This window comes from Neodiprion pinetum, chromosome 1 (assembly GCF_021155775.2).
Source record: "Neodiprion pinetum isolate iyNeoPine1 chromosome 1, iyNeoPine1.2, whole genome shotgun sequence".
NCBI classification, from domain to species: domain Eukaryota; kingdom Metazoa; phylum Arthropoda; class Insecta; order Hymenoptera; family Diprionidae; genus Neodiprion; species Neodiprion pinetum.
Genome location: NC_060232.1, coordinates 7,725,094 through 7,748,473, shown reverse-complemented (window position 1 = coordinate 7,748,473; position 23,380 = coordinate 7,725,094). Strand labels below are relative to the sequence as shown.

General features: G+C 37.5%; 2 protein-coding genes across 3 annotated transcripts; one reads left to right on the top strand and one right to left on the bottom strand.

The window, feature by feature from the left end:
• Positions 1–52: 52 nt before the first annotated feature.
• LOC124211402 (cubilin) lies at positions 53–23,184 on the top strand. Its single transcript, XM_046610448.2, has 53 exons — positions 53–224; positions 291–420; positions 531–665; positions 754–801; positions 873–1,013; positions 1,120–1,223; positions 1,317–1,464; positions 1,547–1,792; positions 2,441–2,762; positions 2,842–3,170; positions 3,420–3,776; positions 3,930–4,092; positions 4,354–4,544; positions 4,688–5,216; positions 5,444–5,669; positions 5,819–6,136; positions 6,294–6,457; positions 6,692–7,033; positions 7,143–7,499; positions 7,619–8,154; positions 8,248–8,518; positions 8,701–8,946; positions 9,089–9,600; positions 9,693–9,888; positions 9,992–10,357; positions 10,468–10,664; positions 10,900–11,051; positions 11,506–11,691; positions 11,819–12,000; positions 12,084–12,305; positions 16,038–16,184; positions 16,334–16,412; positions 16,506–16,620; positions 16,891–17,053; positions 17,143–17,364; positions 17,629–17,714; positions 17,836–18,065; positions 18,279–18,482; positions 18,585–18,720; positions 18,852–19,182; positions 19,349–19,525; positions 19,649–19,811; positions 19,977–20,154; positions 20,315–20,548; positions 20,652–20,817; positions 21,008–21,225; positions 21,357–21,440; positions 21,526–21,590; positions 21,722–21,971; positions 22,156–22,318; positions 22,522–22,760; positions 22,864–22,975; positions 23,044–23,184. The coding sequence occupies exons 1-53, from the start codon at positions 142–144 to the stop codon at positions 23,046–23,048; spliced, it is 11,166 nt and encodes a 3,721-aa protein (XP_046466404.1). The 5' UTR covers positions 53–141; the 3' UTR covers positions 23,049–23,184.
• LOC124211412 (glutamic acid-rich protein-like) lies at positions 12,386–14,976 on the bottom strand. 2 transcript variants are annotated; one of them, XM_046610458.2, is made up of 3 exons: positions 14,383–14,513; positions 13,936–14,076; positions 12,386–13,714 (listed from the first exon to the last, which is right to left on the bottom strand). In XM_046610458.2, the coding sequence occupies exons 1-3, from the start codon at positions 14,448–14,450 to the stop codon at positions 12,538–12,540; spliced, it is 1,386 nt and encodes a 461-aa protein (XP_046466414.1). In that variant the 5' UTR covers positions 14,451–14,513; the 3' UTR covers positions 12,386–12,537. The 2 variants fall into 2 exon arrangements, with proteins under 2 accessions (XP_046466414.1, XP_046466422.1); XM_046610466.2 differs by lacking the exon at positions 14,383–14,513 and adding an exon at positions 14,540–14,976 and having other exon boundaries at positions 12,388–13,714.
• Positions 23,185–23,380: the final 196 nt, after the last annotated feature.

Sequence of the window (23,380 nt, the reverse complement as noted above, 5' to 3'; positions counted from 1 at the left end):
ACCGAATTACTACGCCTCTCGCTATTCAGTTCGCTGGAAACAGTGGCTACGGGAGTATCTGTTCTAAACCAGTAATAATATGTTGCACGTTTAATGTATACTTTCGTATAAATAAACCTATAGAGATCATTTTTACACGACATGATCCTAGGCACGAGTCGATGGCTCGCCGCAGCCATCCTTTTTCACTTGTCGCGTATTTCCTTCGCGTGGCTGGATGACAGGTGAGCTTCTCTTCGCCTTAACATAAAGACACGCGACTCGCGACTCGTTTTTTAAAAAAATTTCAGACCAGTCCTCGATGTGCGGAATGGAAACCTCTTCGTTACTAGTGCCAAGGACCGGAATATCACGCTAGAAACTGTCGGGACGAGCTACGTTACTGTTAATGGAATTGATCTAATGCAAGCTGCGAGATCGGTGAGCTGGATTGAAACAAAATATCTACACTTGAAAATTTCGACGAAGCAACAATCAAAGACTGATTTATTTTTTGGATTGATAAAAATCTGCTTTTATTACATACTCAGGCCAAGGAAGCTGCCCAGTTGGTCGAAAGATGGAAATACGGAGCTCTTGCGGATTTGCAAAATACGGTAAAACAGCTCACCGAAAATTACGAGAATATTGTAAACACAGAATTGGGACCGACTCGTCGTACGCCCGTAAGTCGGTCAATCTACATTATAAAAAAATTTTACGGTACATTATCCGTTGCGGTATTTGAAAATATAAAAAATGTTGGAATCACAGGCGGCTGACGGTGCCACCTCGGATCAATTCCAGCAACTCTCCACGGAGGTAAGTAAAATACTTTGCAATTGTTATTCAATTTTATTCTTGCGACTGACGATTTTGATTTCGTTCCGTAGGTGAATCTGCTAAAGATGCGAGTGGCAAGCATCTTGAGCAGAATGGTGGCTGACGAGTGCGCGAGTAATCCTTGCCAGAATGGCGGCACCTGTGAGGATATGATCGACGGGTATAAATGCCGTTGCAGGGAAGGCTGGGAGGTATAAATTATTGCGTTAGAATAGAATCTTTTTAAATAACTTTGGGTAAATCTTTAATATTTATATTAAAGATAAATCGCTCCACAAACTTTCAATCACATTTCAGGGACCGCAGTGCAACGTCGACGTCAACGAATGCGCCATATACGCAGGAACCGATCTCGGATGTCAGAACGGAGCTGAGTGTACGAATCTGCCTGGGACCTACGAGTAGGTTTATTTTCTCTTCGATAACGCGATCTCGTAGGGACGAACCATTCGAAAATCAGATCCGACTGACGCTTGTCTTTGTTCAAACAACAGATGTAGGTGCAAGGGAGATTGGTACGGTATTCACTGCACCAAACAGTCGATGGCTTGCAACATCGAAGGATCCCGAGATCTCTGCGGTCACGGTGTCTGCGTTCCTACCACGACGGGGGTTCTCCGGTACACCTGCATTTGCGATCAGGTAAGCATCGCGAATCTTGCCCTCACCATTGACACACATCACGCTATTATCGACGCTGATGTCTCGTTCGTCAACATCGCAGGGCTGGGAACGTGCTGACCAAGGAAATCCAGCCTGCGTTAAAGACATCGATGAGTGCTCTGGCAAACACCCGGCGTGTTCGGTCGACCCATTGGTGACCTGCGTCAATTTGCCCGGATCTTATAGCTGCGGCGGATGTCCTGCGGGATATACCGGTAACGGATACCGGTGTGTCGATATCAACGAATGCGCCGTCAACAACGGGGGATGCAGCATCTCTCCTCGCGTTGAATGCGTCAACACAAGGGTGAGCTATGTAGGGTGGTCCTTGAAAAGATCATTTTTTAATTTCGACCGTCTCGCATTCTAAATCGGCTCTAGATAATTCAAAAATAATTCCAGAATTTTTGCAGATTTTCACCTCAACTCTAACCCGTGCCGCAGAGAGGGTGGACTCCATTCAATCCTTTCAGGGGTGAAATTTGGTATAGGGGGGTTTCTTGTACCGTTGATTACGAATCTGAACTCAATATTTGAAAATTTTCAATGGTGGAACCGATATGGCAATATCAAGTGACTTTTGGGGTTTTGATCGATCATATTGGATCCGCTATTTTGAATTTTCAAATGTTGAGTACAGATTTGTAATCAGCGACCTCAATAAACCCCTATATCAAATTTCATGCAAATCGGTTCCATAAATTTGATGTGCCTCTGAAAGGGTTGAATGAGGTACGGGTTGGAATTGAGAAAAAAATTTGAAAAAATTAGGGTATTATTTTTTAATAATGTGGAGCCAGTTTGAGGAGCGAGCCTGTCGAAATTCAAAAATGACCTTTTCCAGGACCACCCTGGCGAGCATGTAGGGTATCTATTTGTTGAGGCGAGAACGAAGCTCGCTTGCAAACCTGGTCGGCTCCCCCATCAATCAATTTGACAATTCTATTACTCACAGGGTTCAAGAGAATGCGGCGCGTGTCCCTCCGGCTATTCTGGAAACGGAGAGATTTGCGTATACGTCGGAGTTTGCTCGATAGATAACGGCGGGTGCCATCTGCTCGCTACTTGCCTTCACACCCCGGGCATGGTCCAAGGAACGGTGCAGTGCCGTTGTCCACCCGGATACATGGGCGACGGAATGGGAATCCATGGTTGCTGGATAGCGAACGGGGGTAATTTCGGGCCCTCTGCATGCTCGAGCAATCCGTGCAGCCATGGAAGTTGTGTGCCGGTCGGAACGAACGACTACAGGTGCAATTGCCAAGTAGGGTATAAAGGTGAGGCGGTTCTAGGTCAGAGGCTTACGTGGTTTCCGATGGAGGGTCCGCTTTTCTAATTATCGTGTATATTTCTCAGGAATAAATTGTAATATCCGGAACAATCCTTGCGACCCTAATCCGTGCAGGAACGAAGGAACTTGCAGGGTCTCTGCAGATGGAAGCAGGGCCATATGCAGATGCACTTCGCAATTCTCCGGGCCCCGATGCTCAACGGCACGGCAGAGCTGCGGAGGTACCCTAACAGATCCTGCGGGTACGCTGCAATTCCCTAGCTCTGGCAATGTATATCAAAACGGTTTGAGCTGCGCCTGGGCTTTAACGACCAATACCTCTCTTGTCCTCAATGTCACATTCATCGCTTTCAAGTTGGAAAATTCGAATGATTGCCAGAACGACTTTGTCCAGGTGAGTTTAAACTTTAAAGCTTTAATGCTAAAGACAATTCTCTGCCTGAGGATTGACGAAACTGATTTATCATCGCACCTACTTTACACAGCATGTGTGACATACAGGTACATATGTTTCAATGGTACTGGCGTATTATTACGAAGATGGGAAAGGCACTGGACAAAAAAAAAACATGAAATTTATGAAAACACCACCCCTTGGATATTATAATTACGTACGTTCTATACATAGCGAAATGATTCGTAGATTCACGATGGCGGATCAGCCGGTGATCACATGATTGGAAGATACTGTGGGGACCATTTGCCCAATGGTACAGGAACCATAATATCATCCCGACACACACTGTACTTGTGGTTCCATTCGGATCACAGTATTTCGGACGATGGATTTACCTTGCAATGGAATTCGATAACACCGTTGTGTGGGGGTGAAATAATTGGCGAACATGGAACAATACGTTCACCTGGATCGCCAGGAAAATATCCTCCGAACAGGGACTGTGATTGGCACGTGGAAACTTCTCCAGGGAAAAAAATTCAATTCCACTTTTACTCTATGGCGCTGGAGCAGCACCCGAACTGCGACCACGATAATCTAACGGTATACATGTTTTGTTGTACACTAGGTATTCTGTTACTTATAATTATCATATCATGAGTTCTCTCTCTCTCTCTCTCTCTCTCTTTCTGCCTGATCACCTAATAAGAGAGTTTGTGATACGCAGAATAAATGACCGACTTCTTTGTATCACAGATAAGAGGTGGACCCGAGGAAGACAGCCAGCAATTAGGACTTTACTGCAATCACACTCAACCTCCGCCACTGATTACACCCGGAAATGAGGCATGGCTTCATTTTCATTCTGACGGCGCTGTTCAGGATAATGGTTTCCAAATTACTTTTTCGAGCATAGCAGGTAATTGAATAGTACACACATGCATATAGTGATTAGCACTTAAAGGTACGATGCTCCGAACACGATAATGGTTACTTGAACCAACGTGTAAAGTGTACAGGTGTCTTCGTTTGATCGAGGAATAAAAATTCTTTACCACGCATTTATTAGAGAATCATCAGAATCACCTTGCATAAGTAATGAATTATTTGTAATAGATTACCTAGCATTTCATCCAGAATTTATAGTTAATTAAAATTTTCCTAATATATTATTTCACAGGTGCGGATGGTTGCGGGGGAGTTCATACAGATCCGTCAGGTTACATTACTTCACCGCGTTTCCTTGAAAGGTATGAAGCAAATCAAGAATGCGAGTGGAAGATCCAAGTAGCTAATGGAGAACGAATCAAAATAACATGGGTTACTCTAGACGTCGAAAATTCCGAGAATTGTCATTACGACTATGTTGAGGTAATTTTCGACATATCCCCCATAGCAATTTACGGTTGAGCGAATACCACAATTAATGATGAATTTAAACAATACATAATACAAGAAATGCAGATATTGTGCATAGTTAGAACAAATTCAATAGCGTTATTTTTGGTGAACAGCTATTTGACGGAGATAACAGAGAAGCCCCGTCATTGGGAAAATTCTGTGGTCGTAATGCTGGTGCACTTCCTCCAGACAAACTATCTTCTTCAAATACTGTATTGATCAGATTTGTATCTGACTGGTCTTTGAACGGAAAAGGTTTTCACTTACGATACGAAGTCTGGTGTGGCGGAGAATTTACGGAGCCAACAGGTGTCATAAAATCACCGTATTATCCAAATCCTTATCCTGCTTCAAAGACGTGTATCTACGAGATAATACAACCACTTGGCAAAGCCATAAGACTCACGATCCAGTCAATGGATATCGAGGACCTTCATTACAACTGGTGTCGTTTTGACTACCTGAAAATTCACGACGGTGATAATGAAAATTCAACACTAATCGGCACTTATTGTGGCACCAACTCGTCAATTCCTGAATCTCCGATCATGTCGACCCATAATTATTTGTGGATCAAGTTTGTGTCAGATTACTCTGGCCGTAATGCGGGATTCTTGGCTACATATACTACTCTAGATGTCAGTGAGTATGAGTTCAGTTTTACTTAATTCATCTGCAGACTAAAACGATGTATATAGAACACATGAAATATCCGCATAAACCAGCTATAGGTATTTTCTCCACCTACAGAGTAATTGCAATGCAAATATCAAATCTGTAATATAAATAATACACTTTTGATTTTCCCGAAACAAGGCTCACTCTTGGTTATTATAATGTAAAATGTACGTGTCGTTTATACCAACTAGGGTGTGGAGGTATCTTAAAAGCACCTTCGGGAGTAATTCACTCACCATCCACCACAAATTGGTATGGTGGTACGCAAGACTGTACGTGGATAATTCAGGCACCACCAGGACAGATTGTAAAACTGGATTGGCACGCATTTGATCTGGAAGACAGCAGTGACTGTCGTTTTGACTATGTCAAAATATCTCAGAATTTATCAAGTACCTCACAAGTGGATATGGGAACGTAAGTCATATCATTTAGAATCTTTCGAGTTTATGTAAATATAAGTATTATACAAAATAAATTAAAAGAGTCAGCAAGATAATTAAACCTATAGAACGGTATCATATTACTAAACATGTGACATCCTGTTATAATTTGTCATGTTTTAGCTACTGCGGCTCAACCGTACCACTTACAATGATGACCCAATCACGAATGATGACAATTCGATATTATACTGATGAATCTATCACTAGAGATGGTTTTATGGCTTCATATATATTTATTGACGGCTCCAAGTTATGCGGTGGAAACTATTACTCGTTGACTGGTGTCATTACATCACCTAATTACCCCAATACATACCCGGAAAGAAGGACTTGCGAATGGACCATCATTGCCCCTAATAGACACCAAGTTTTATTAAACGTTACAGCGTTCGAGTTGGAAAGATTTAGGTCTTGTTCATTTGACTACCTTGAAATTAGGTAAAAAATATCTCTAACCGGGTACAGATCTTTGCTTTGATTTTGTACTCAATTTGCAGCTATTCAGACGTAGGGGGAGGTGGGACTAGCGGGATTAACATGTATGTGTGCCTCTTATTGCTAGAAATCTTGAAACTAGCTTTTACATTCTTTTCAGAAATGGTGGTCTCCCAACATCCCCTTTGATTGGGAAATATTGTGGAACGGAGATTGCAAATCAAACCATTCAGAGCTTTAGTAATAAAATGTATCTGAAGTTTGTCACAGATCAGTCGGTTAGTCTTTCTGGGTTCAGAATAGAATGGGACAGCAATACCGTGGGTTTGTAAATATATTTAAATAACAATTAACTCTGCCTTATATTACCTGTCGAATACTATCACTTATTGGCAGCAAACTATTACCAACAAAATTAATTATTCAACTCTGTAACATTATCGAACGTTGAAATTCAGTGGCAGCTTCTTGTAATTAGTAAAAAAAATGAAATGTATGTTCAAAGCCCGATGATACAGTACGATTTATACATTATGGTCATTTGATAAATTTTTTCAGGTTGTGGCGGTACTTTAAGCAATGTTGCAGGAACCATCTCATCTCCGAATTATCCTCAGCCCTATAGTCATAATGCTGTTTGCACCTGGAGCATTAAAGTCGCCGCTGGCAGTCTTATTCAATTTGTGATAATTGACATTGAACTTGAAGAACAATCCAGTTGTTATTCTGATTATATAGAGATTTTTGAAGGACCCTATAGCTGGCGTGATAAAAAATTAGGAAGATACTGCAATTCAAATAATCCTCTGACAATAAATACTACGACCAATATAGCAACCATACGTTTTCGCAGTGATTTCAGCGGCAGCGGTCGAGGCTTTCATATCAATTACAGGGCTGGTAAGTAAATTTGGCAAAAACGTAATTTTTAATAGATATAATGAATATATGAGAGTTCAGTCAGAACTTGATTTAACTTTCTCACCACCATGATCTTAATTGCTTTCAGTGTGTCATAGAAAGCTTGATGATTTCCGTGGAGTTATTGAATCACCCAATTTCCCAAATAATTATCCTAATCACGAAAATTGTAGCTGGTTAATTGAGGCACCTATGGGTAACAAGCTAAACATCACCTTTTCTCACTTTGATTTGGAACAGAGTCATTTCGATGAATCTTGCTTGTATGATTATTTGACGATAAAGGAAGGGGTAGATAACACACCGAATAGAGTTATCGGAACGTATTGTGGCTTGAGACACCCACCATCAAAAATTGTATCTACCGAATCCCAGGTTTTTCTACAATTTATTTCGGATGGTAGTGCACCTTACAATGGCTTTCGACTTGAATGGGTTGTCAATGGTGGGTCAAATGTTCAGATTTTTTCAAATATTCAACACTAACATTGTTTGTAAGCTAGCATAGCTAGTGATGATTATATATTATATATGAATATTACCACAGTACTTCTCAATTCATAGGTTGTGGTGGTGTCCTGAATAAAGCAGTAGGAACAATCACGTCTCCGGGATACCCTGAACCCTATCCTGCAAATATTGAATGCAAGTGGACGATTGAGGTGGACTATACTCACAGCATAGAAGTTACTTTCGTCGATGTGCAGCTAGAAACAGTGCAGGATTGTCAGCATGATAGACTCACCATTTACGGTGGAGCCAGCACTGAAGCACCTATATTAATAGATACGTGTGGAATGAATAGTTCGCATTCAAATATCTTCACAAGTTCAAACAACAAGATGTTGATCAACTTCAAAGCAGATCATAATTATCAAGGCACAGGCTTTAAAATAACGTACCGAAGCGTGAACATTCAGTGTGGTGGAAGGTTCACAACGCCAACAGGTGTCATAAGTTCACCTAACTACCCAAACAATTATCCACGCAATCGGAACTGCGAATGGCTTATACAAATGCCTCCCAATCATCATGTAAACCTTACATTCACCGAATTTGATGTTGAGCACACAGGAAATTGTACCGACGATTATGTTAGAGTAGGTTGCACGAATCCAAAAATGTGTACTGTGCAAGATTTGCTTGTATAACGCTTATATTAGTGTGATGTTCAGTTATAATGTATTTCACAGATTTATGACGGTTCCACACGAGATGCACCTATACTGGGTTCTTACTGTGGCAACAGCAACCCTCCAACTCAAATTTCGTATGACAACGAGCTCTTGGTAGTTCTCAGATCCGATAGTTACGTTACATCGAAAGGTTTCAGTGCTACGTATAATATGGCATGTGGCGGACGCATTGCTGCTGATCCCCCAGGATTTATCTCCATAGATTCTCCACTTGGATTGCATACGGATGTATATAACTGCACCTGGATTATTGTAGCACCAGACCTTGGTAAGTTTCATTGTCTTCATAGCACAGCTCAATACAAAAACTGTATGACCACTGCTCAAATTGAATATTTGTTAATGTGATTCGTTTCGCATTTAAATCAATTTAAGATGTTTTCGTTTGTAAATTTACAATTTATGCTTATTAATTCATATTCTGTCTATTGTGTGAATTCCACGTTGCAGCGGATCATGTTACGATAACACTGACACATTTGCAACTTAGTAAACAATCTTGGCTTGACAATTGTGAGGAAAGTTCTCTACAGATTTACGAAGGAGAAGGGACAGATGGACCTCTGCTGAAGAGATTGTGCTCGACTACAGTACCTCCACCACTCACAAGTCAAGGAAATGCTTTCACTGTCCAATTGTCGTCTTTTAATATGCAGCTCTCAAGTTTTACAGCCATGTATTCTACACTCAATTCAGGTTTGTTTTGCAACAACGCTTGTAAGAGGTTGTTAATGAAAAAATTAGGTATAGTTGTGGTATCCGATAATATGGATGTGCCACTCCAGTATATGAATTTCATTACTTTACCAATAATTCCTAATGATAAAAATTATTACAGCGTGTGGAGGAAATTATACATCAGAACACGGTACTATTGCCACGCCAGGATATCCAGATAATTACCCTCGAAATGTCGAGTGTGTTTGGATACTCCCAGTATCTCCGGGGAATTCTATAAGTTTATCCTTCACTGACTTCGCCATTACGCAAAATCCCAACTGTAATTCAGATTATTTAGAAGTGCGAGAAGACAACGCCATTGGCAATCTAGAAGGCATTTATTGTGGCTCGAGTAAAAGTAACATAATTTCAAATAAAACTCTGTGGATGAAATTTGAGACTTCAAATATAACAACTGAGAAAGGGTTCAGGGCCGAGTACCACTTATTGCATAACAACGATTTAACAGGACCCACTGGCAAAGTTACCTCACCACTGTACCCACGACCATGCATGCTTGAAGGAGATTATTCATATCGTATTACAGTTCACTTTACACACTCAATACAAATTACTTTTGAAGATTTCCACCTTGAGACATATACAGATGATTGTAACAATTTGCTGACTGTGAGTATTCAAGATTTTGTTTACTTACTTCTACAGAGTACACACCAGCCAGTTTAGATTTTATTCATATCATTTGAAAACGACGTTTTTAGATTTATGACGGATACGACGCATATGCACCTAAGCTGACCGAAAACTGTGGCCTGATATTACCAGAGTCGGTAAAATCCTCTGGTAATGTAGTTTACATTGTGTTTTCCACCACAGTATTCAGAAGCGGCAGTTGGTTCCACCTAAGCTGGTTAGAAGTTCCTAGGGATACAGATGAATCTTCATTTGATACGAACGGTAAGTACATTTCAGGCAATCATTCCGGTACTTGTAATAATACGACATAATGTCAATATGTTAATCTACTGCTATTATAAATTGCTCTGATTAAACTGTGTAGAATGCGAGGAAATCATATCGCTGTCAAATTCGTCGAATAGCACTTATGTATTTCATTCGCCTGGATGGCCTGAGGGTTACGACAACAATCTTAACTGCAATTGGATATTTGAATCATCTCCTGGAACACATCTTGCTTTGGCGTTCCATACCTTAGATCTCGAAGAAGATGCGACTTGCCTCTCAGATCAAGTCAAAATTTATTCAGGAACTTCTTTGGCCACGCAACGTGAATGGTCTTACATTGGAAGCTATTGTCACCCTAATATGACATACACGCTTATACAAACTTCCAATTTAATGAAGGTGGAATTCCACAGTGATTCATGGATTAATAAAACTGGATTCTCAGCGCGTGTTTATAAGGGTATGTTTCAAAATTCATCGAAGTGCAAGATTATCAATATATATTTCAGAGTCTACTATTTTTCTGACATTGTACATACTCAAATACCTACTCAATATTCATGTTTTCAGTTTGTGGCGGTGAGTTAAATGGTCCAAATGGAGTAATAGAAGTTAATTCCACATCTCCAATGGGGCGGCAAGTTTGGTCAGTAGCATGTCAATGGAACGTTACAGTAAGACCTGGGAGAAAGATAGAAGTGACTATTATTGACTTGAACATAGAAACTGGCACTGATAACTCAGCATGCAGTAATAACTTCCTTATGGTAAGATAAAATTTTTTACATTCTCACTATTATGTTTGTTTTATTAATTACATTAGTGCAATTCGGTGGATTTCTCATATTCAACAATATGCAGAATATAGTACATTTTGTCAATCTCATACTTATATCGACCTGAAGGATTCACTATGCAGTGTTCCAGCTAAAAAATTTCATCCGTGATATAGTATAAATCCTTCTCGTATTAACAAAGTTATCATGTCACTGGTGGTTATAGTTGAAAAATGGTGGCTCAAGTGCTTCTCCTCTTCTCGGCAATGGCAAATATTGCGGCCAGAATATTCCAGGTCTGCTAACTACAACTGGAAACCAACTATATGTCTATGTGGTGGGGACAAAGTCCGGGACTCAGTTCAAATTATCATATCGGTAAAAATATTCTCAACTTTCCCATATGAATTGTATTGCATTTAACACCATCATCATACCTTATCAAGTTAGTACAAATCATCGTCTCCAGTAGTAAAGTAGTGATCTCTAACAGTCCGAATTACCGGAGTCCGATTGTTGTAAAAGTGAGCCTCAAGTATTCAAGTACTTCAGAACTAGTGAAAATATTACTCGAGATAAACTTCAGTACTGCAGTACTTTGGTGGTGCAATATTAATTTTCCTTGAAGCAGTCTTATAATGATTCGCGAATACTTAATGCTAAGACGATATGCTTGCACCTTGTGCTGGTTCAAATATGAAAACATGAGCCTTCTTTTTCCTTGATTTAATCATATGATGATCCCCCATCACTAATCCATGGATATATTTTAACTGTCTCACCACATCAAACACTAATTTTCTTTGGCGCTATTGCAATAAATTTTTTGTAGGGAAGTGGGAAGCAATTGTGGTAGTTCATACCGTTTAACAGATGCACTGAAAAGTATCCAAATAAAAACACCAAACTTTCCAAACATTCCACACCCATATACAGAATGTTCTTGGACAATTATGGCTCCAAGTGGACAATCAATCACGATCCATTTCGAGTCTTTTGACCTAACAAGTGATTTGAAGTAAGTTTTATAGTTCTGATAACTGTAGAACAATAGCTATAGCTATCGTCAATATGAGTTAAATTCAATATATTGTAGCAATCCATCCAATGCGAGATTACGATTATATAATGAATTATTGTTGCAGTTGCGCCAAAGAATATTTGGAAGTTAGAGATGGCGGAACTGATTCATCGTCACTTATGGGACTGTTTTGTAGCGATGAAATACCCAGTAGTATGATTACGACTGGGAATTTTATGTACCTCCATTTTTATACTGATGTTGACAATCCCAAGCAGGGATTCAAAGCTATTGTGAGCATTGAAAGTAAGCTAGTAAATTCAGGCCTGAATAATTTCATACTGTAGCAGATTTCCTCAGGAAATCTAATTGAACTATTTGATTTGAAGATATTTGTGGTGGAACTCTAAGAGGGAGAAATAACAGAATACAATCACCTAATTACCCTTCGCCATATCCCGATCAAACTACTTGTACTTGGCGTGTTTTGGGACCACCTGGTCATACAATGAAGCTGCAATTCCAAGACATCAATCTACCTCGTCGATATAGATGCAATTCCACTGACCACGTCGATATCTCAGCGCAAGTAGGAAACAACCGCAGTAACGGTAAGTTATTGCATACCTTTCACGGTGAACGATATTCAGCATGCATACAATAAAGCAATACACATATAGGTATATATACAATAATATATTTATATATTTACACCTTTTTTTAAAAGATCGGTTCGAATATTTTAATTGTTAATTATTATAATACCTATGTAATATAGTTTTTAACCCTTTATCCGGTTGGAAAATTATTTGAACTACTTATTTTTATTTGCAAATTTGACTGTCACTCTGCGTCACTGTCCTCTTGCACAGCATTTTCTCTTATTGATTCTTCTCCATTCGAGTTTTCCTCTTCGGCACTATTGTCTCGGACTGTATTTTGTTTCGCTGATATTTGCTCCATATTTACTGAGTCCGAAGCCTCAGCGTCATCTTGTTTAGTACCTGTTACACTATGTTTTGCGACTTCGTTCGCATTATATTTAGATTTCCCATAGCAAATTTTGCTTTGCTCAGTTGAATAATCATCTTCGAGATTACAAGTACCAGACTTGTATTCTTCTGGCTTGTCTGTTTCGTGTATCGGTGCATCTAAAACTGGTAATTTGCAGTCATTCGTTCGAGGTTTACATTCCAATTCACCTTCAGAGGTTTTTTCCGAAAATTTTTGTTTCACGTTTACATTCTTAGCTCTTTTTTTTTTTATCAACCCATCCTTGTTCAAGTAGTAACTATTTTCTGGTAAATTATTCGGACATTTAATTTTCTGACCATTTGATTGAACAGGTTTTGTAATTTTGTGATTTTTCTCCTTAGGCAATTCAGTCCTTTTCAAGTCGATATTTCCCTTACATAGATCATTACTCTTATTATTGTGTTTTTGTTTTTTAATTTTCTCTGAATTCACATTCTGTTTTTCGAATTCTTTTTCTTTTCCTCTCTTATCATTATAATCTAATGCAGATGCAGTCTCTTTAGGTGGCTGTATGTCCGGTACTTGATCGGAATTCACAGTAAACTCATCTTTAAGTTCACTGTCCTCTGATTTACCAATACCACATCCAGATTTTTCCGTGACTTTATTCTTAGATTTCTCTTTTTTCGACGCTGAATCAAAATTGGAGTGCAAGTTCTTCGTAAAGCCATCCAGGTGGCCGGCATCATTGTCCAACGTTTCGTTTGGTGCTTCGAGCTTGGGAGATCTCTTAATTTTCTTAGATCTAGGTTTATCAGCATGCCTATCGTACTTAACATTTTCTTTACTTTTACTAACTTTGTTCTGGCTCATCTTTTCTCTTTTTTCTCCATAATATACTTTTCCATTGCGTTCATTTGATTCTTCCTTTTGAAATTCACTGGATTCAATCTTTTCATTTACTTCTGCATATCGATGTTGCCCCTTTTTTTTAAGCATTTTTCGTTCTTCGTTATGAATTTTTTTTTTATGGTTTAATTTGTTGCTAAAAAAAGTATTACAAATTATCTTCAATTTTGTGGTATTATTAGCGAAAAGGATCTAAGATTTCAAGTCCTTAAAACTTCTTCCAGTTCATTAATACTCATAATCAACAATTTTTTCCAAAACAAGATTATTGAAGATTACATTCCCCCTTATTTATTTTATCATATATAACAAATTTTGAGCATATAGGTATATTATTCAACCTAATAATCAACTTACATAGAATAATGGTCTTCTGCTGGATTTGATGATTTATGGCGATATTTTGATGCATCACCAGAATCTCTTTTTGATTTCATTGCCGCAGCCTCTAGTATAATACATACCAGTATTAACAGTATCGTGATGCTAAACCACAATCTGTAAAAGTGAATTCATTAAAATCAAATACTCTAAATCTGTACAATTAACTAACTGCTGATAATTAAAAAATTACAGCTACCCTGATAACGAAGCGTATCTGTGCAAAAAATCTGCTTAGCTTGCCGCGATTACTGTTGCATTCTTACCGAAAATTAACGTGGAATAATTTTAGTGGGCAATTGCTAGCAATAGTTGTTTATTATTCTGATGTACATCAAGACTTGCTTACATTTAGCAGATATTTTGCTGACAACTTTTGCTTAGAATAATTTGCTTTAATTTTGATACCAAACGAGGAAATACCTTGTTCTAATATTACTAGCAATGCTTTGCAACCATTGCTGTCTTTTTGCTGCAAAATTTGCTCGCATGTTGTTGTCTGGGTAGTGTTTATACGAATCCAGTGTTTGGATGTTATAGTTATTGAATATCTCTGTAGTTGAAAATTACTGGAACTCACCGCATATTTGAAGATTTGTGTGAGGTGTTGAGGTGTAAACAATTTAGTACTAAACTTTCGTTTTGAGTATATTGAATTGTCAGATTACCATATCGGCTTGTTTATGAACAACTCACGTAATACTCTGTGATGTTATGTGCTGAGTGTTGCCCTTTATACTGAGCTAAAAGCTGGTGATCTTTGGGTAAACGTCATGCTGTTTTTTCTTTCCTCACCACAATGAGAGATGTTGATACAATCAGAACGTTAGACTTGGAATGTAAAGATCGTATGTAACAAAACCAAGATAAGTAAAATCAAGTCCCAAGTAAAATACCCAACTACACTTGAGTATTTATGCATATTATAATGATTTCGACCAAGGTGCGTAAGATTGTGTATTGTAGGTGTAATATGCAAAACCCAAAAGCACGAAGTGTCTTTCACCGCTTTGTATGACGAGTACCAGAGAGTCTATTGGCGAGGCATGCATGTCTACAATATTTGTACACCAACCTGTACGACAATTTGTGATATTCTGATACTAATGCTATGTCTGGACTAACACATACCTGTAATAATACACAATATGTGTATGCGACGTAAATTACCCTATGAATATTAATTCTATTTACGTCAGTAGACGGAGCATATGCTGAACTGTAATGTCATATCTTTCCATTGAAGTTATTTTCATGTACTTCATATTCTACGAATTTGGAAATTAAGTAATGCGAATTCCAGCCATACACGAATTAGAATTTCCCCTTAATAAAATCTATGCTGTTCAATTGTACTGGCAATCATTCATAATAGTATTATTAAGACTGATTTATAACTTGGAAAAAAAAACTGCTGGAAGTCTGCTTTTGAGCTGCAGTCTGAAAGTCAGGACTGATTACATATATTATCACCGTTTTTTGACCAATATGAAAATTTAAATAAAAACCGGATCATGTCAAGATATAGATTTTTACATCCTAATCGTCAGTAGCTATAATTTTATCAAACGCAGTCTTTCTCGTTGACTTCTTGAGAATCTGTAACTTTTACTCCAGAAACATATAGTATAATTATTGCAGCGGTAGTATATCAAACATATCTTGGCAGGTGATATCTCCCTTGTAATGATATGCTTATCTGTTTGCAGTTCAGTATTTTTAATTGCATAAAGCTAGCAAATTGCATAAAAGGTCATTCGCATTGCAGAGCTATAATTTTCAATCCGATAATAAATTACTTTTATTCTTGATAAAAAATAGTATTTAGAATATACATGCTTAGAGAATAAAAATGAAACATCAGTATTATCGGTACTGAGTCATCGTTGGTACTTCTATTTAGCCAATGCAATTTGAATGTGATATCATCAATATCATTTTTACATTGCTCAATTACTGTTGTCACACGACCGAAACTTTTGCAGTCTAATTGTATCAAAACCATATATGTATACCAACGTAAATACTGTTTCGAGCAATTAATACAAATTAATAATAGTTTCATTACCTTTTGGCAGTACTGCAATTAGGTCAATATTGTGGCAACCAAAATCCTGGGATAATCGAAACACCAGAAAACAATGTATTGATCAACTTCACAAGCATGGGTAACCGTTACACTGGGTTCAGAGGATTCAGTATGAATATATCAAGTTCTTTAGAAGGTGATTAGTAAACTCTTTGCAATATAATTTCCCAGTCATAACTTATCAGTGCATTAATTAAATAATAATCCTTTTAATTATCTATCAATTTACTGTTTTCATTTCAATGCTACTTATATGGGATACTGAACAGTAATTGAATTTTGTAGCTTGTGGAGGTTTTCTTACTGGTTCATCAGGTGAATTCCAATCACCTGGATATCCTAATCGGGGGGTACCCAAATACAGGTAAATTATTCTTATGTATGCTTATTGAAATTAATCTAGGTTTACAATTATTGATGGTGCAAGTTTTCCAATTTATGTATACTATTATTGCAGGGGATGTGTATGGAAAATAATACTGCCTGAAGGGTATCGCGTTAAAGTAGATATCTTGGATATGGGTTTCGGTACTCGAAATTCAAGATCGTACTGGTCCACATCACAGATTGCAGTATGTATAACTTAAATGAGCACTCTGCACTGGAAAACTTTAAGGGGACATGAAAGATTCTGATAAAATATTATAGAACGGGATACAGAAATACCCTACACCTAAGATCACTTTATGTAGTGCTTGTGAAACCTAATCTATGATATTCTTTAATAGCTAATCGTGATCTATAAAATCTATCGGATTTCTTGAACGGAGTGAAGCACAGATAGTAATTATTGACCCGTACATCAATTAATGCACTCAATAACTTTTGTTTAATTCTCACAGTTTTCTAATGACTTGGATAAAATGTCTCGTTCTAAAGTAATTCTGGCTGACTCTACAGAGAGGGAAGCGTATAGCACTAGTAACACAATGACGATTTTTTACTGGTCAGCTTCTGTTGCCCACAAAGGTTTCAAAGCTCGCTACAGCAGTATTGCGCCAGCTTGTGAGTATGCTGACATGTGTTTTCATTTCATAACATTTCCGAATGGTGATTCATTATACGACCTGAAACATTGATTAATTATTTGTTAGTATGTGGAAGTGCAACGACAAATGATCAAGGTGTCTTGATCTCTAATCAGAATCCTGTCTACGGCATGAGGACCTTTTCGTGTAATTGGAAAGTTTCTTCACCTACTGTGAATGTAACCGATCAAACACTTGCATTGACCATAACTGGAGTTGTTGGTAAAACTAATATGCAAACAACAATTAGTAATTGCGAAAATATGCCATCTCACATCTTAATAAGTGGTGAGTTACCGATCTCTTGATCAATTTCCTTTTATTTTATTTGAAAATATGGAAATTTTTACATTCCCAACTTTTTTATACATTTCCAATATTATATGTGCTCTGGTAATGACATCTGTTTGTGCCTTGATTACGTTTCCGATGAACAATCTGTTTATCGGAATGGATTGTTTAAAACACTCATGTACAAAGAAATCAATTTTACCGGCCGAATGTTTTATATGTTTTGGTCTAAAATCGTCCGGTATTTCTTGTGAATTGTAGGTGAAAATCAAATAATATCCTGTATCTCTGGAAATTTCACCCAGGATATTGTCGTTCGTAGTCCCATGCCAGTCAATAAAATTACCGTGAGTAAACCTTGTGATACGTTCACTTATTGTTCTGATAATTTTCAATGCTTATGAAACGTACGCTCGAAAAATTAGAACAGATTTGTTATCTTGTCAAAATTTTTGAAATCATTAATAGAGTTTGAAAAGATCTTGGGGTTCGCCGAATGTAAACTTCACCATTAATTATCGCTGGCATCAATGTGGTGGAATTCTAAGCGGCCCTTCACATACTATTTCTGCACCTAGACGTCAAACGCATCCTGTTGAATGCGCCTGGTATGCAAAGTTCCCAGATAATGGAGAGACTATTGCATTGAGCTTTATAAAATTGAATATGTCATGTGATAGCGGCTATATTCTCATAAGGTAATGAGCTTATTTGCTAGGTTATTGCTATCAATTATATCTCCTATAACGTGTAAAATAATTGTACTGAATCATTAGAATAATGCTAACTTATATAAAGGTAACATAGGTGCCACATAATATTCAAGCCGAGTCGTATTCGAAATTGATATACCAAGTGATATTTGTACAACATGAACATCTAATTTTCACTAAATTCAAATCTTTCGACAGGTATGGTGGCCCATTGTCACCATTAGATAAAACAAAGTATTGTGGATACATGATACCGGGAAACATAACATCAGGATCAAATGAGTTATGGATCGAATACCATAGTAGCGCCTCGAGCAATGACTTTGAAATTCAGTTGAACACGATTCAAAATGGTTGTGGCGGAATGATGCATGGAAGAAGCTCATACATTTCTAGTCCCAAGTATGAATTATTTATAGATATTATTAATAGTTTCATTCCCAACTAGTAATCTGGTGCTAAGAGTTACTGTAATATTTATTCGTATCATACTAATTTCTTCAGCTTCCCGCAAAAGTATCCAAACAATGCAGAGTGCACGTGGTTCATAGAAGTGGAAAATGGCTATAATATTGGATTGGTGTTTGTGGATCGTTTCCATCTTGAAGAGAGTACAAATTGCGCAAACGATTTTATTCAGGTATCTTCATGATACGCATAAATTGGCAATGTCTCATTTCTGTTTGTTCGCTTCCTTACGAAGACATTGGACTATTTTTTCCATAAATAAACTGTAATTAAATTACTAATATTAACAATATTTTGTACTAGATGTTTGAGTGGAAAGAGAATGTGACTACTGCTAGCGCTTATTGGTCAGATCTAGGCAAAGTATGTGGACGATCTCGCCCGTCACCGTTCAATTCAACTTCAAATAGAATGAAGGTTTTGTTCAGGTCAAATGATGTACTTCAAGCTGATGGATTCCATGCTCGTTGGAATGTGAACTGTGGTGGCACTTTGTTAGTCTCTAAGAGAATACAATACCTCACGTCACCTGGATGGCCTGTTCTCTACGAAAACAATCTTTCTTGCGAGTACACGTTCTTAGCACCTCAGAAGTACTTCATTATTGAGTTTACATCCTTTGAATTGGAACGTGGTAAGTTGAAATTATTGAAGATCATAATTTGAGTATGAACAAAACCATGTAGCCCCGATGTTCTTCGATGTCTAGTACAAGCGGCAGGCTGTATTCTGTATTTTTCAATGTTTGCTTGATTGCGTACTTTGACGGAAGGAAAAAAAAACGTAATGATTTTTTTCAGGTTTAACTTGTCGGTACGATAATGTGACTATAAGTTATTCTGATTACCGGGATCCGTCCATTTGGTGTGGTAACGAAATTCCAACTAAACAAAGAATTTATTCACATTCAGAACTAAGTTTCAAGACAGACGAAACTACAAGAAAACGGGGATTCGAATTGAAATATTATATTGATGGTGAGTCCATTAATACTGTAGTTTTTAGAGTTGCCAATAATTTGAACATCACTTTCATACTCTCAACACCATTATATTGTCACATTTTAATCTTCATAATCTAGTCATTCGTTAATTTTATAGAATGTGGTGGTGAGATTACTGAACCTAGTGATATAAGATCACCGTCGCTGGACGAAAGTGGTGATTACCATGGTGGAATCAACTGTACTTGGACAGTAAAAGCACCACCTGGAAAAGCTGTTCTTGTTCGATTCGAGTCTTTCGACCTCGAAAGTTCCAGACGGTGAGTATTGAATTACAAAGAACCCTAATTGTATGATTGATCAGAGTACTTAGTGAAAATATTTGAGTAATTATGTATTTTCTTGCAAGTCTGACAGCAATGATCATACCTACGTTTAAGCGAAAAATTTTATAGAAGATGTAATTTACTATTAACCAATTTCAGGTGTCGCTATGACTATGTAGCTATATACAACACATCAACCATTGACGAACATAGCAAGCCAGACGTATTTTGTGGTACCATGAGTGATGTTCCACTATTCAAGAGATCAGACACCGGCTCAATGATTATTAATTTCATTACAGACTACAGCGTCCACCATAAAGGATTTCGTGCTAAGGTACATTTGGACAAAAAGTGCCAAAGAGTTAATAATAGTTATTATATGTGAGTCTGTCTGAGCATATGCTTTGTCATAATTACGGATTCTGTACTTGTATGCATGAGTATGAATATAAAGTTTAGTATAGTATATGTATTCGATATTATTCTTTTTGCAGATTTTTTTCAGTACTAGTATAGCAGCTGGATGTGGCGGCCACATCACCCTGAATTCTCAACCACAAACATTCAGAACCCAGAGGGGTACAACTTATGAAGCATTTGAGGACTGCCATTGGCTTGTAAAGGCATCAAGCAACAGTATTATTAAACTAACAATAACCAGCATTGATTTAAAATATTCCAACTTCACAAGTGGAAATGAAAAAAAATGTTCCGGTGATTACTTAGAGGTAAGAAACGATCACTAAGCTTATCATTGATGGGTACTAAAAATAGCTATCAAGTGTAGAATGCATCATATAGTTAACTTTGTTTTTTTTGTTTCTGTGCAAGATTCATGATGGTGACAGTCAATATTCTGAACTGATAGACTATTATTGCGGAAATATTGTGCCTTCCACATTCATTGTATCGTCGTCAAATAGAATGTGGATCAGACTGGTGACTGACGGCTCGCTGAATGGCAATGGAGTGACTGCTACATTGGAAAGCCTCCCTTGTAAGCTCTTGTGAACCTGTTATTTTTTTAAATTCTCACTTATATAAACTGATACTTGCATAAAGAATCAATATAGTAAATTGCTGTTGACCTTGTTCAGACGATTTGTAATTAGTCTTCTTGAGGATGGCAGGCGGTACAATACTTCTGTACATCATTTCTAAAAGCAAATTTTTTTTTCCGATTGTAGCACCCTGTGGCAATCCGATCTTAACAGTTGGAAATCAGACCAAGACATTAACTTCACCAGGATTTGGTTCTACGTACGAGCCTGGATTAAGGTGTAATTGGATTCTGTCAACGCCAATAACAGACAACATACAATGGCTTACTATTCACTTCGACCATTTTGACTTGGAAAGTTCTAAGAATTGTAATGACGAAAAGTTGATGATCATCGATAAGAACGTTAGTCTTTTTCTATATTTAATTAGAATTAGCGGATGCGTTTGTATCGACTTTCCCAATTCGCATTTATATGCATGTAGTGATTTTACTATAATTCAGTTACATTACCGCGATAAAACATTATTCTCCAGCCCAGTGGCTACATCAGTGAGGGCTTTGGTGATGACGTTGTGTATTATGGAATAGAAGAGCATCATGCAACGCATGCTTGGACAGTAAGATATATTTCAGTGCAGTTTGATTGTTGGTGTCAATTTGATCTTGTGAATCATGTTTGTATAACATCAACCTAATTTGTAGGGCGACAATGGAGCAGAAAGAATTTATTCGTATTGTGGAAATAGAACACCACACGACTTTTACAGGTACATGTGTATACATGATGACCATATTTTTGACAATCATTCTAATACAATTACTAATATCTTTTCTTCAAATGACAGTGATATTGGGACTTATACTTGCAACGTAAAAAAAAGTGATCAATTCTTTGCAGCACTGGGAGAGCCGTTGAAATTAAATTCATATCCTCTCAAAATCCAAAATCAAGGCACACTGGATTCAAGCTGGGGTACAGTACGAGTCTCTGCAATCGCAATTTTACTGGTGAACAGGGTCGCATTCGTCATGAGGGTTTAACGGATTGCTGGTTCACAATCACTGCTGCAGTCGGATATACAATTTCGCTTTACTTTACGAGCTTTAATTTATATGACAGCAGGGCTTGCACCAATAATGCTTTGCAGGTAAAAAATATTCTATACATGCGTACTCAAGATTTTTTATTTTCAACGTTACAGGTATAACGTTTGTATTAGGTGATAATAATGTATCCAATGATCTTTGTCTATTCTTCACTTTTATTCAATACCAGAAGGACTATTATAGTGGTAAAAAAGAAGAAACATAAGTGGATCAATCTACTTTCAGATACGCGATGGGAATTTCAGTGCTAGCGTGTTAGACCAAATATGTGGAGTAGAACTGCCAAGTCCTATCTTCAGTTCTGGAAACCAGCTAAGTTTGCATTCATGGTCTAGCAATTATTACGGCTCTAGTAGCTATGATATAACTTATACAACGACCAAAAAAGGTGAACAGGATTAAAAAAAGCTCTACGATTTACTAGTAACCTCATACAGACAGCTTATTTTCTTTGTACTCATTCTTTATGGAAAATAGTAGAAGTTCATAAATGCTCGTTGCTTAAACAGTGAAACACTTTTCTGCATTTCATGCTTGCCTTAGTTGCATCATTGGTTGTTCATCAATTTTTGTTCACTATACATGTTACAGGAAGAGGCTGCGGAGGAAAACTTTATAATTATTCAGGTCGATTTACATCCCCATTATACCCACAACATTATCGAAATGCGAGCACATGTACTTGGGAAGTGAGCGTACCAGCCGGTAATGTTGTCGTGTTAGACTTTGAAAATTTCAACACAGGATCAGAACAAACTTGCCACACCGACTTTTTACAAGTTGTTGAAAATTATGAAGATACATTATCTTCAAGCAAATTTTGCGGACCTGTCAGTATTTCACGTATTAGATTAGTAATGCTAATGTGATTTAATTTTATTCTCCATATTAATAACGATTTTTTTTGGGGGGGGATTCTGCTAATGGTTACAGCGCCCACCTAGTATGTATACAGCACGCACGGACACGGTACAAGTGGAATATCATACGTCATTACATAACAGAGGTACTGGCTGGACAATACTGTTTTTCGCTCAACGCCACGGTAAGTATAAAGCAGACGTTTCTCTTTCATGAAAAGATTTCATTTTTATAAGTGAATTCTATTTTCAGTGTAACGCAGCCACATTGATACATTGTCTGAATTTCCTTGATCGCAAGGTATTTTTAAACATCTCTTCTACATGATGCAAGCTAAAAATGTAATTAATAACGTAAAATACATGCGTCAAGAACGATATGTACAGTAAATCGTCAGTAACACAGAAAACAATAAAATTCATGTAAAATTACAACTCGAAGCTGCCTCAGTGTAAACACAGTCTCACACTATAAGTGGATGGTTGTCTCCTGCATGTGAATTCATTTCGATAACAATATAAATGAGATGAAATGAAGATACTCAAGGGAGTGCCTTACTGCAATCAATTCAGCACAGATACTTGGATGT

What these genes read in the sequence shown, in the direction of transcription:
- LOC124211402 (XM_046610448.2), top strand. Translation starts at nt 142, where the DNA reads ATGATCCTAGGCACGAGTCGATGGCTCGCCGCAGCCATCCTTTTTCAC. An exon ending in TGCCAGTCAATAAAATTACC is followed by an intron (nt 17,715 to 17,835) that starts GTGAGTAAACCT and finishes AATCATTAATAG; the next exon opens with AGTTTGAAAAGATCTTGGGG. An exon ending in ATTGAAATATTATATTGATG is followed by an intron (nt 19,526 to 19,648) that starts GTGAGTCCATTA and finishes TTAATTTTATAG; the next exon opens with AATGTGGTGGTGAGATTACT.
- LOC124211412 (XM_046610458.2), bottom strand. Translation starts at nt 14,450, where the DNA reads ATGCGAGCAAATTTTGCAGCAAAAAGACAGCAATGGTTGCAAAGCATT. An exon ending in GCTAGTAATATTAGAACAAG is followed by an intron (nt 14,077 to 14,382) that starts GTATTTCCTCGT and finishes TCACTTTTACAG; the next exon opens with ATTGTGGTTTAGCATCACGA. An exon ending in GCAGAAGACCATTATTCTAT is followed by an intron (nt 13,715 to 13,935) that starts GTAAGTTGATTA and finishes TACTTTTTTTAG; the next exon opens with CAACAAATTAAACCATAAAA.